Source organism: Grammomys surdaster, unplaced genomic scaffold (assembly GCF_004785775.1).
Source record: "Grammomys surdaster isolate TR1022 unplaced genomic scaffold, NIH_TR_1.0 174, whole genome shotgun sequence".
Lineage (NCBI taxonomy): Eukaryota > Metazoa > Chordata > Mammalia > Rodentia > Muridae > Grammomys > Grammomys surdaster.
This window is the reverse complement of record NW_021604622.1, coordinates 24,184,929-24,198,923: the sequence shown is the minus strand read 5'-3', so window position 1 is coordinate 24,198,923 and position 13,995 is coordinate 24,184,929. Positions and strand designations below refer to the sequence as shown.

Below are 13,995 nucleotides of genomic sequence, written 5' to 3'. Positions count from 1 at the left end.
TCTAAGCACCTTTCAACTTTCTGATTACCTCACAGTGGAGGCTGTGAGTGTCTGAGGGGCACACTTAACCCATTTCCAAGCTGAACACCTTCACCTATAGAGGACATCAGACAAAACAAATAAGTGGACATCTACGGTGGATCATAAAGTAGTTCATACCTTTAAACCTCTTCAAGACTATGGACTGTAAACAACAAACGTAATGAGGCACAGGGGGGCTGTAGTCCCTGGAATGCTAGAGCTGACTCTGGTGTGAGCGATGGCTAGGGAGGTCCCTCTTCACAAGTCTGCGCTCAGTGATATCATGTTTCTACTTCAAGCAGGCCGTGTGGGAGTATTTGTCTCACAAAACCAGCAAGTGCTACAAACCGAGGCTGGGTCAGCCTCTGGAGGGGTGTGATTAGGCAGTTCCCAGCATGCTATGCTGAGAGTCCAGAGTACACCAGGAGCTCAAATTGAGAGGGAATAGCAGGAACACACAAATACACACACACACACACACACACACACACACACACACACACACACACAGAGTCTGTGTGCTGAGAGTACAGAGAGAATAGAAGGAACACCAAGAAAGTGGCCTTAGAACAGTTACAAGGTTCTCTCTTTTTACACTTTATTATTTTATATGTATGAGCATTTTGTTTGCATGTATATGTACCACGTGAGCTTGGTGCCTGCAGATGTCAGAAGAGCCATCGGACCCCCTGCTGGAGTTATAGACGTTTGTGATCCTCCATGTGGGTACTTAGAATCGAACTGGATTCCTCTGTAAGAGCAGCCAGTACTCTTAACCACTGAGCCATCTCTCCAGCCCTGATTTTCATGGTTTTGATATATTCTTTCTTTTCCCTTAACTGTAGTATCTCAATGCAGTCTGGTGACATAAGGCATTATTTTTAAATCTCTGGAAAATTAAAGATTAAGGGAGTAAGGGATGCACAAGCTTACTCCAGGAAATAATTACCAGGGAAGGTTGTGGGTTCTTTGGGTCACATAACAACCCACTCGGGGCTCTGAATGTTCATTTTCTCTGTAACCCCTCCTCTGCCTTCAAGAGGAAGAAGGAAGCCACCAGAAATGAGTCAGTAAACAGTCTTAACCATCCAGGAAGTGTTTCAAACGGAGTTTGCAGATGTATACAGAGTGCTTATTTTCATATTCGGAGAACATTTCAATCAAAACATGCAAGAATGTAAACGCTTAGGAGTGTGAGAATGTGTATAGCCAAACTTCGTGTCCAACGCCACGCCCAGGAGGATGACTGTGTATTTTATACATTCTGAGAATAAGCGGGCTTTTCCATACACAAAGGGAAGCCAGCCAGGTCTCCTGGAGCCTTGCTTAAAAACTGGCATTTCTCCCTCTCTTTATGGCAAAGGGGCAGAAGTAGGGGAGGATTACAGATTCGAGAAGAACAAACTTTCAGAACTAACTCTTCTCAGACAGAGAAGGATCCAGACTGCCCTCTGTGTAGACAAGGGCACCTGGGTGTCATGGGCTGAATTCTGGCTATGCCATGACTAGGCAAGCATCAGCAGGCTAGGTGACCTCCTTAAGTCTAGCCTTCTCCGTCCACACAGAGGCCATAGCGAGTTTTAGGTGATGTCTAACCTGATGCATGTGTATTAGTCAGCAAGTGTCCAGCCCAAAATGGGACCTGAATGGGGCAGCAGAGCCTGGAGGCTGACCTTAAGGAGCAAGGATCCAGCTACCTGCACTCTGCCACTTATTTGTAAGTGCCCATGGAAGCTAAGTCTACTCTCTGGAGAGTTAAGGAGTGGGTATTCTGGGATTGGAATGAATAATAGCCAAGTCTCAAGTAGGGAACATAACAGAGTAACGAGAACCCTGTATCAAGGTGGATGGAATATTCAGGAACATGCAGGCTTGTTACACACCTCAAATTAGCAGTGATGAGTTGGTGTGGTGGCATACACCTGTAAGTCCAACACTCAAACGATAGCAGAATTGTGAGTCTGAGGCCAGCCTGAGCTGCAGCAACTTACACGGTCACACAGAGCACAAGGCCTGACTGGCAACACAAGCAAACAGCCTCGTGTCCACAGATGTCTCCCACTCCGGATAGGCTCCCATTAGGTCACATGGGTCAACCACACCAGCTCTCTCCTGCTAGCACAGAGCCCTGCCTCATGATGGGAAAGGAAAACACACAGCACCAGAGCTGGAAGCCCGGGAGTTCCCAGAAGCACAAAACAGACATTAATATTTAACCGAGTGGTCATTTCACAGTCTGCTCCAGTCACCGGCCTTTCCTTACCTGACGGTTTCCCATTCTTGGTCATCCTTGTCCTTCTCTTCCTTCCCATCTCCGGTATGTGGGTGTTTCTGCACAATCCGCATCCCGCCGGCTTTCACTGCAATACAAACACAGGCAGGGGTGACCAGGGTGGAGGCGCATCTGCCTGTGGGTCAGGTGGAGAGCCACCGTTATTGATTGGACTCCAAGAGCAGCAATCATAACCATGCGAGGGTGGTGTGATGTGGAGGAGACTGGACACTGTGAACCCCTCAGCGCCCTCGTACGTCTCAGAGCTCCCCAAGGCTCCAGTGTTCCTTTCTCATCACCTCTCAAGTACTTTGTACGAACAGCAGCGTAGGCAGAACACAAGCCATGTGACAAAGTGGCTACTAGATTAGGGTCTGTATGTCATATAGACAAAACACAGGCCACTTAAACCCTGCCTGGTGATCTTACTTCTTCAAATACCAGTGGTTTGTATGGGGCGGCATAGTCATGGCTGCCCAGGCAGTTCTAAGAATCTGTCTGTCTCTGCCTTCCTAGCACCGGTTATAACATGAATCTTGCCCAGCCTTTTAGGTGTATGCCAGCAGTCTGAACTCACATCCTCAGGCATTCAAAGTAAGCACTTGAGTGAAATGGTTTTCCCGGCACCAGATGGGCTCTTTTCAAGAGTCTGCTACTGGGCCAGTGTCAGAGCCCAATAGGGCCTGCGAAGCCATTCAGAGAAATCCTTCCCAAACTGGGCTACGGATACTGCTGTTGGTGGGTTACTTTCTTCATAAAAGCAGCTTTATGGAAATAGTTCATCCATTTAGACTAACACAGCCTGAGTTATGTGTAGCCATTGCTATGACTGTGTTCATCACCCCGAGCAGAAGACCTGTACACATGAACACAGTCTTTCTGTCCATCCCTCCTTGGATCCTGGTAACCATCAGTCGGACTTTCCTATTTTGGACATCTAGGGTGGAGAAGAAATCACAAAACACACAGAGTTTGGTCACTAGCTCTCTTCCATATTTTCAAGGTTCACCTGTGTTACCCCACGTACTAGGGCTTCATTCCTTCTGAATGCCAACTACACTCCTCTGCAAGGACACACCACGTTTTGATTTAGCCACTCACCAGGTGGTGGGCATTTAGGTTGTTGGCAGTTTGGGCTGTTATGAGCACTGCAGCGCTGGGTACCATTCATATCGTTTTCTGCATCTGTGTGTTCATTTCCTCGGATCTGGATATAGGAATGGGATAGCTGGGTCCCACAGGAACTCTGTATACTGATTGAGAAATCAGCAGGTGTGCACCAGGTTACGGCCTCCGGTGTCTACACACGCGCCTGAACTTGTTACTTCTAACTGTCGCCATGCCAGTCCGTGTGAAGTGGGATCTCTTTGTGCTCTGACCGTTACTGACTCAATGGCTGATGTGATTATTTCATAAGGAGGAGGGGGGTTGGATGAGGAGAGTCTAGGATGGAAGGGATGAAAGTGTGAGAAACGCCGGGTAGACAGAAGCAAGTGTGTGAGTGTGGAGGCCAGAGATGGACCCTGGGTCTCTTCATTTCTCCACTTGCTTTTCTGACACAGGTGAGTTCTGAGAATCAGTCCATCTTCCCTCCCTAGCAGTGGGATTACAGATATGAATTAGCTTTGATGTGGATGCCAGGAAATCTGTACTCGGATCCCTGGGCTTTTGGAGCAAGCACAGTACCAACTTGGCCATCTTCCCAGCCTCAGATGGGTCCAAGAAAGAGCACCCACCATGCTAGTGGGCATCAAAAAACTTTTGGTGGAATGGAGCTTGAAGTCACCCCCAAACAGCAAATCCCTCCCAATAATCCTGGGGTTCATCTTTTCGTCGCAGTGGTCCACAGCATGGTTTGCAAGTACTGGCTCTGCACCCACACAATCTCACACGGTGGTGTGAGGTCAAAGTTCTTTGAAAAGCTCATCTGTCTAAAGACCCTACAGAAGGCCTGGCCTCGCCTGAGTTGAGGGAGCACTGTGGTAGTGCCCAGAGGGGGTCTTGTGGACTGAGAGTTTAAATGACCTTGGTTGTATTCAGCCATTAACAGCCACTGACCTCCCATCTCTGTTTCTAACCTAATGCTCTCAAGACTTGGAGAACTCTCCAAGAATGTATTCCTAAGCAGACCGGTAGCCTCTGTCAGACCTAAGGCTAAGAATGCAGTAACGTCCAAGACCTACAGGAAAGATTTCCGACCTGTACGGCCACCGACTTGTTGCTCCCTACGAGGCATCTGTCCATTGTGCTGACTTATGGTTTTCCTCTGTGGCTACAAAAGCTTGTCACCTTTCACAGGGGTTACATCAGTCACCTACTTCTGTGTTCCCGAGACAGTTATACCAACCTGCCCCAAGCATTTTCTTGTTTCCATTAAAATGTAATTATTTTTCAACACCAGTAGTACTTACCAACATACAGCTTCAAAGACAGTGAGCCTCTTAAAATAGACACCTTTAAATAAGGACAGTAGTGTCCTGGTGTGGTATTCTGTTGCACCCAGAGAGCCCCTCCCTTCCTCTTGAGGTTAGCTATCTACACTTCTACCACAGCCCAGGCTGTATCCCATGGAGTGGCACAGTCAACTTGTCTCTGGTGTTCCTCATTTGGATGGATTCTGCTGGGTCACAAGGAACAGGCAAGTTTACAGCAGACAAGGAGGAACAGCTGAAAGTCTTCCCAGGCTCGGACTCTGATTTCCCTGGGAAACATGGAAAGACAAGGACACTGGCTTCTCGTGGTCAGCAGGTAAAAGAGCTGTCCCCAGAAGGCAGAAGAATGGACCAGTGGATCGGAGGGCTGTGCTTGAACAGTACACCGGCCCGTCTGTGGTGGAAACTAAAATCTCCGTGTCTTACCCTTTAATTCAGGAACGCCAAGCTACTTTGGAAAAAAAAAAAATAGACCCTCTTTAACAATGCTCTCAGAAATCTGCTTTTTATTTCAACAGTTGATTTTTAATAACTTTACTTCTCTTTGAAGAGCTTAGCTTTGTCTCCACACCCTTGAATCTTATTTGTTGGGGACTTTCTCTTCCCATTTCTAATCGCGTATTTGTTTCAGGCCCGCCTGTCTTACAGTTGCCTGTCCAGCTATTCATTCATCTGAGGTCCTGTGTGTCTACTCTTGCTGTCTGCCTCTGTCTGCTGATCTTCTTCCTGGGCTGGATGGCTGTGGGTCATGAGCTGTCTTCCCTGAACGGATTAGGATCCTATGGGGTCTTGGTGCAGACAACAGCTCTGTGGAGAGGAAGCAACTATTTTTGTTCAGGTTCTGCCATCCTTCAGATGGATTTCATAGCATGGAAGGACCAGAGATGTGATAGTGTGAATGTGGCATGCCCCACAGGGCTGTGTTTGGAGTAGCTTGGCCTCCAGTTGGAGGGTCTGCTTAACAAGGCAGTGGACCTTTGAGACATGGTGCCAAGGGGTTTAGGCTTGAATATAAGCAGTTCAGGGGGGCAGGGGTGGCACTGAAGGTTATAACTCAGTTCCGGTTTCAGTCCTGGGCACTGATATGCCAAGAATGAGAAGCCATCCTACACCCCCCTGCCACCATGTGTGACTGTCACTCCTCAGCTTCAAGAGACTAAGATGGTGAGCCAAAATTAATCTTTCCTCCTGGAAGTTGCTTCTGGCAGATATTTTATCATAGACCAGAAAGGCAACAGACATACCATCAACTTAACCTCCACTAAACTCATTCCTGGGTTTACAAATTATCAGACTTTTATCCCATTTGGAGCCTGGGCTAATGGAGGTCAGCTTCTTGCTGTCTCACTGTGAGGCTGGACAAGCCTCTTCCCCACAGGGTTTGACCTCTCAGCATCTAGCTTTACGCTAGGGTCTGGTGTCCTACACCTATGCTGGGGTCTGGTGTCCTAGGCCCGACCCATTAAGGCCCAAATCTCATGTTTCATTTTCAGATCCTTCTTTCTAGTTGGTCCTTAGGGATTTTTCTCACTTTGAGTTCAGATTGGACAAAAATCAAAAAAACCAAACCAAACCAAACCAAACCAAACCAAACCAAACCAAAAAACAAAGAAAAACTAAAGAGCACAAAAAAAGCCACCATTGTAGGCCAAATTTTAATCCAAGGATTCTACCCCACTGACACACTTAGATTAAAACCCTGTGGTATGTTAAGATGTTTTTCTATCTGAGAATAATGGATTGTTTTCACATAGCAAAGAGTCTAGAACCATCCCCTAAGTGGTTTTTAGAATATACTTCCTCCCTCCTGCCCATGCCCTGGTGAAAGATGCTGCCGTCTCTGAAATACACACAGTGAAGTATTAACTTCCGCTACCTGAACACATGATGGGATTTGGCATGAAAACATATCGTGACATATCACTAGCCACAGACTGAAAACTGTGATGGTATTTGGCATCAAGGCCTCTGAAGACATAAGTTAAAGTTGAAGATGATTCTAAACCAACAGAACTTGTGCACTGGGAGGCACATTCCTAGAGAAAAGGTCGGGGCGGGGGAGGGACTTGCCAGATCTGGGGTGTGGGCAGGAAGGGAGGAAAAAGGAGGGAGAGAGAAAGCAGGCTCAGGAGAAACTAGCACTGTGGACACCTTGATCTTGGGCTTCCAGCCTCCAGGACCACAAGAAAGAGATGTCTATTGTGTGCGGGGGAGGCCCATCTATGGCATTGTTACAGGAGCAGCGGCAAAAGAATGAACGATCATTGAAAAATGGTGTCTGTGAAACATTTCAAATATAGCAGTTCACAGATACGATATACTCCACAAACTGCCTTCAAGTGAGACTGGCTAGTTCCCGAAGACATAGAGAGCTGGCAGTGAATGTCAAGGTGACATCTAAAACAACCACATCTCTGGAGGAGCCCCTGGAACGGCCTGTCCACTCTGCAGAAGTGCTTGGTGCCAGAGTCTGGGCACCTACCTAGCATCCCACTTGCGTTTGATTCAGTTTCTAAAAACAATTAACTTCATTAGTCCATCTCAGTATGCTTGTGATTAATGCAGCAATAAAAGTGGCAATGCTAACAATAACTCAAGGCCGAGGCAGATTCCGTTTAGCTTGCAAGAATGTGAAAAGTTATGACAGCATGTTGCAATGGTTCTATCAGCTTATCTAGAATTCTGTTTGAAAAACTAGAAATCTGTAGAATCATTTGCAAATCTAGGTGTTTTGCTCTTTGGGTTTTTTTTTCTTTGACATTAGAAAAGGAAAATTCAAGATTTTTTTTTGGGTGGCTATTACTGAAACAAGAGATACACATCTGAAGAGTGACAGATTCCTTCTAGCCTGACTGTATTGCTGAGGTTAAGGCCTGGATCCTGGGCCTTCAGGTTCAAACCTCGACACTGCATACATTGTGTGTATGAATGCATATGCATGCCTGACATTCTCTGTGCCTCAGGGGCCTCTTTCTGTGAAGAAAGAGTGACAAGTCCCTCCCTCCCAGAGACACCGAGGATAACTGAATTAGCTCCCGAGACATCTCTTGAGAGAGTCTGGCATACAAGATGTGCTTCACTCTACCAAGCAGGTGCTGGAAATGAAAATTCAGGGTTCAGAAAGGTCTCACGTGCTAAAATCCTTTGTGCTTGAACACTGGAGGTGACAGAACTCATAGGGAAGGAGACCACTGTGGTGCTGACATGACTGTTGGCAATCATCGGACCGTTATTGGGACACCACCACTAGGTAAGACTCTTCCAGAGACTCCCAGATCCTGGCTAGGTCTGCCACCTCAGCTCTGTTTTTTTTTTTTCTGCCATGATGTTCTAGGCACCAACTTCACCTCACCATCACCACACTTTAGTCCCCTGTGACAGGGCCTGCATCACGCAGGACGCCTGTTTCCCTCAGGGCACAGCTGGACCAGACAGGTCTAGATGATTTACATCATTAATCACTGGGAATCCTTCCAAGCATAGAGAGAGACAGACTATGGACAGGTCCTGATCACTATATCACCACCTGTAGGAGGGAGGAAAGCTAGAAATAAAAAGCGATCTGTAGAACGCTTTCCTGTCCCAGTGGAAAGGGGGTAAACAAAGCTTTTTGTTGTTGTTGTTTGATCAGACTGGCCCTGGAAACAAACGAAGGGGGCTAGTGACCACCTGCCATCCATAGACCAAGCTCCCCTCAGCTGTTACAGTGTGGAGCACTGAGAGGGAGTTGCTGGCAACTATTGTTAAGGCTCAGCAAATGGCTGGAAAAACCTGTAGCAGGATGGTGGAGTCGGGAGAGAAAGTTCTTCCAGGATCCTGCAGGCACTGGGCACAGGATCTGATGGGGACTGGGGACAGCTGTTTATAATGCACACCAATGTCCCTCAAGCCTGACAGCAGATCCTAAAGCACGCTGTGTAACGGCAGCTGCCCTTGTTCTAGAGAGGAGCTGTTGACATGTTATCTAAAAGGAGGCTAATCCACCCTTAAGAGATGGAAGGGTTCTGACGGGCGTTTTGGTGGCGAGAACACAAGAGAACAACCTGCACGTTTAGGTTAGATTAAGCACAGACAATGCGTTTCAGAGGCACGTATGCAAAGGGAGGTGGGATCAGAACTCCCCTGGGATACATAAGACAGGAGTGTTGAACAGAAGGGAACAGGAAATGCTGTCTATCTTAGTTAGGAAGGGTGACTCTACTAGGGAGAGACAGACATCACCGGGGAAGGGTACAAAGCGTCTGGGACTCCACGCTGCTCCTTGTGGGAGGCTCAACATGAGCAAAAGAAACTCCGGATCCTCTAGCTCGTGTGCTGCACCTCACAGGGCTGTTTTACCAACGTGAATATTCCCTATGCAAATGAAAAGTGTCTGATACATGGATGGGAGACAGCCGCCAATCCAGATCAGGAAACAAAGGGGAAAGAAAAGGACACGCACAGAAGGTTCCAGAAGGGAGAAGTAGCCAGAGATGTCTAAGGAGCAGAGGCAGTACCTGTTACCAAAAACTAGTCACGACAGGGTCTTCTGCCCCTTGGCATGCTGGGAGTGGAAGCAGAGGGCTCTTGCTCCCTTCAGCCTGTGGTCAATGGCTGGTTCACTGGCTGAGCATGGGAACCTGCTTACCATGAACATGACAGGAAGCTCGCCACCATAAAAGGCAGATTCATTTTCCATTTCGAGCAACAGAATACTCCGGATAATCCAAAAAAACTTCCACAAGAAAGTGCTTCAGGGTCAATTATCATCCACGGGCTTTAATGCATCCTGAAGCCATGTCTGAGTGACTACTGTAATGGACCTGAATTACGTGGGTTGCTGAAAATAGCGAGTGGTCTGTTTCCCGCTATACTTGACATACACAGTTGTGTTTACATTTTCATTCATCTCGGTTCTGTGGAGGATGTGAGAAGAACTTTTGTTGGGGGGGGGGAAACACAGAAAATCAGCTACACTCGATGGGATCGTATTATGAGATTTGTGAGACTTGACTTACTTATAGTTTTGGCTGGGGAATGGGTACATGTGGTCGGGGCTATAGATCTGAGACATGCATCTGCCAAGCTCTTCTTTGTCCAAGTCACATGGGGCTGGCGCGGATGAGTCACCATGTGTAGTGTGGGCCACTGCACGGCTGCTGTTAGAACTGAAAACCACTTTTTAATACGTGGCTACCTCAGTCAGAGCCCTGAGAAGAATGCTCTCACCCCGTCTCTCCACATACATTTTCCAGTGAAGAACAGCAGGTGGGTATAGTTAGGACGACAGGCTAACTTGCTGTTAGGGAGATGTGTGCAAAAGACAATGAAGTGCCACCTATCACAGAAATGTGTGCAGAAGACAATGAAGTGCCACCTATTACAGAAAGGTCTCTGTAGCACCATCCTTCAGTGCTTCCCTCCACTTTCCTTTGGCATGTCCGCCAATAAATTCCACAGCTTGAGAGCAGCATCCGGGGAGTGACACGGTCAGGCTGCGGAGGTCCTGGGTGCCAATCTCCAATAACTAGCTCTTAGGGGTTAGCAAGTCACCTCAAATAGCTCTGCCAGGGATTTAAACAGCACCGTCCACAGTGGACCATGGTAGTGAAAGTGCCAAGTACCATTTACATAAGTAAAATTTTGTTGGTTCTAGTCACCGTTTCCTCCCTCCTGACTCTTCAACATCCAGCCACCTGTGCGCCGGGGAAGACTGGGAGGCTGCAGGCATGCCATCAGAGCAGGGTGGGAAATGCACCACATGCACCCTAAGGAAATGTTCCTGGACCTATTTACCGAGTATCTCTTCCAGGCACTGTGCCAGCTCCCTGTTTCCCCCCAAGGTGAAGATGTTAGTACGTCTGGAAACCAGAAGAGTAGGAGACAGTAAGAGGTGGAAGAGTCATGAGGGAAATGGAGGCCCTGTAGGGAGGAGGGTTGTTAAAGAGAAAACACAAGAGAGGACAGCAGAAGAGTGGTGAGAGAATTTTATTATTTCCAGTTAAAGATGTAAACACAAGTCGGTACACAATTTAAGCATTTAATGAAAGCCTTCCCAGAGTTTTTAAGGCAGTCATTTTGACTTATGAACTGTGTCCTTGGCAAACCTTTACTCTTCTTTACTAGTGGGTGGCCCTTTCTTCTTTTAAAAAAATATTTATTCTGCAGCATCGCTGCTCTGTGGTACTGCTGGGGGTGGGGTGGGGGGAGCACCCTATGGCCTTCCTGCCATAAACAGGCAGTACCCTCGGTCTTCTGCGGATAGGGAGAAACATGACCACTAGGGAACCACTAGTGAACCACCCCCTTCCCATCCACCCCTCTGGGCTCACAGGTCTAGCTAGCCTTGGGATATGCAGCATGTGACACTGACAGCTACTCTCCTGCTAGACTTTTGGGTCAGGTAAATGACCTGAATTTAGCTGTTTGATTAACTAGAGAAACAAACAGAGGCAAAGAAGCAAAAAATACAGGCCCAAGGTTGAGGCTGGGCCCCACAGATGGCTGGCCCAGAGACCCACCATCTGCTACAGCCTCTAATTTCAGGTAAGAAACCCAGAGTCCCAGAGGAGCCCAGTGGTGTTCCTCAAGACTCTAACAATGTGGTTCTCTCTGCAGGCATAAACAACGTATTTCATTTCTAATCCAAATGCCTGTTTACAAACTAAAGAAAATCAGAACTCTCAAGTCAAACCTCCCCCACATGTGTTTTTCTTTCTCTGATCCTAAGGTGTTCATATGAAAAGTCTCTATGTGTAACTTAATTAGTGCTGGTTTTGACTCAATGTCTTTCCAACAGCACACACTAATGAACTGCTTATCTTGGGAGAATCAGGCATGTGATCCTACTGTGTGGGCCACGCCAAACAGCTCAGAGCCACAGGCAGGTGGACCCAAACTACTCCTTTAGGAATTAAAGGTCAAGGTTTTCCTTAAAGGAAATGTTTGTTGTTGTTGTTTTGTGTTTTTTTTTTAGTAGATTTTTTCACACAATATAGTCTGATTATGCTTCTCCTCTTTCCTAAGTCTTCCCCCAATTCAGTCTCTCTCTCTCTCTCTCTCTCTCTCTCTCTCTCTCTCTCTCTCTCTCACACACACACACACACACACACACAGAGTCCACAAAACCACAAACCAAAATACACAAGCAATAGACTAGTAAGATTTTTTAAAATGCCCAAAGAAAGCCACACGAGACAAGAAGTCTACAAAAATACCACTGCTTTCTTTTTGCGTTGGCCATCTATTTACTGGGGCATAGGGCCTACCCTGAAGTGTGGTTTAACATACTCAGTGAGACTCCACTGGAGAAACAAACCATACCAATGGCCAACAGACTTGGTTAGGGATAGGCGCCAATGTCTTAAATGTAATCTTTCCACAATTTGATTTGTATTGTAAGAAGTGAGGATTGAACCCAGAGCCTTCTATACTCGATCATGGTATCTTATACTGAACACTTCCATAGCTACGACCCCTAACTCCAGTTAGGGTAGTTAAGAAGCACTGTCACAGTGAGTCAGCTTTGGAATACAGCATACTTTAAAGGCCATTTCCTCTCCCCTGAATCTCCTGCTCTCCAGTGGGGCCAGCAGCTGGAGAGTATGAGTTTTTAACTACAGAAAGATGGCACAAATGTGTCCCTACCCCATACAGTCCTCTAAGGTTTGCCGGGAGAAGCTCTGGTTTTATACCACCAGCGTGTTCAGTCAAGACCCAGAGGACCTTTAAGTAGACTTGGCCTCTGGGACCCACGGCCTTCAGGCTGGCTCACTGTGGTACTTCCACAGGTATCCCCGCCACAAAAAAGGGCAGTAGACATGCCAACTCCTCCAGCCATGGAGGAACAAACAGGAACTGAGTGGAGGCGGCTGCCCAAGGCACACAAAGGTTGCTTGCCAGTTCCTAAGAAAGGCGGCTCTTTACTGGACTGATCTGCCTTGGCTTAAAAGTTTGGGGTTTGCTTTAAAAGTATCATTTTAACCACTTTCAAGAGAAAGTTGGATGCGAAAAGTAAGTGACTAAAGGAAGTGATGCCGGGTGATTAATGATCATAATTATTTCCGCTTCTTTGGTCTGTCAGTGTGAAATGCTGTCAGCCCACGATTAATCATCATGATACAACACTACCTTTTAATCGTTGGGGGTCTCCCCGCCAAACATCTGTGCAATCTCATAGAAACTGCCTACGTTTGAATTTTGACTTGTACAACTAGGGTGTCCCCGCCGGGGAGGGCTGGATCCTGCGCCCCGTTCACCTGCACCCCGGGGTCCCGCTCACCTGCGCGCAAGCGCATCGCACTAGAACGGGGCACCAGGACCCCGATCCTGCCCCGCCCCCGCCCGGCGCCCCGAGACAAAGTGCAAACCAGTCAGTACCGGCGGGCGGGTGTCCAGCTTTGGTCTCCAGCTTTCCTTCTGGAGGCGAAGACATGGCGCCGCTGGTTTTCTGAGGGGGCGATGGCAGCCGCGGGGTGGGCGGCAGTGCGCGCGCGAGGCCTCGGGAGGGAAGGCGTGGGGCGCGCGCCGCTCGGGAACGCGCACTGCCGCCCAGGCTTGGGGGCGTGGCTCCGGTCGGCTGCGTGGCACGGCCCCGCCCACCCGAGCCGTGCGGGCTGCCTCGCCTTGCCCCGCCCGCCCGTCCGTGTGGAGCATGCGCAGCAGCCTGCGCCACGTACAACTCCAAGGCTGGTGGATGGGAAGGGTGACGGGGCGCGTGTACGTGAAGGGCGGGGCGGCCCTGCGGTCTGCGAGGGGCTGGATCCCTGGTGTGTGTCCCCTAGCGGAGCTGTCACTGAGGGAAGCTTCGCCTGCTGGTGGTTCGAGACCACGGCGCAGGATTTCCGCTCAGAGATGACAGCTCCCGGCTCCTTGGTCCACTTTGCCGCACAACTCATCGGGTACCTCTCTAGAACTCGCAGCTCTGCAAGATCAGCAGTCTTCTATCTTTAGAAAAGGGTCTGCCACCATCCCTTCTGGGCTGCACGTGGACCTTTGACCACACAGCTATTAAAAGAAGCTGGGTGCCACACCTCTCTACTCCTTCCTTCCCCTCAGAACTAGTCCTCTCCCTGACCCCACACTGCCAAATCCAAACGTCACTTGTCTAGTGCCTTTGATCCCTTAGGAGCATTGCAGACAGCTCCGGATTCTCTTTAGCTTTAGGGATGACGTGTCTTTGCCTTGTCCAGTCCTCAGGCCGCCCTGGCTGCCATGCAGCTTGGCCAGCTTCCCTGTAGACTTCTAAATATTCGCATCTTCCTTGGTCCTTTTCCCTACACTTTCCTTGGG

General features: G+C 48.4%; 1 protein-coding gene across 1 annotated transcript in view; it reads right to left on the bottom strand.

Moving 5' to 3' along the window:
• Nucleotides 1–13,212, bottom strand: part of Dap (death associated protein) — a 53,401-nt gene extending 40,189 nt beyond the window's left edge. The window contains exons 1-2 of the mRNA XM_028767694.1: nucleotides 13,084–13,212; nucleotides 2,285–2,381 (exon numbers count right to left, since the gene is read on the bottom strand). Coding sequence (XP_028623527.1) covers nucleotides 2,285–2,381; nucleotides 13,084–13,138 — 152 coding nt within the window. The 5' untranslated portion in view covers nucleotides 13,139–13,212. The remainder of the gene's footprint in view (nucleotides 1–2,284; nucleotides 2,382–13,083) is intronic.
• Nucleotides 13,213–13,995: the final 783 nt, after the last annotated feature.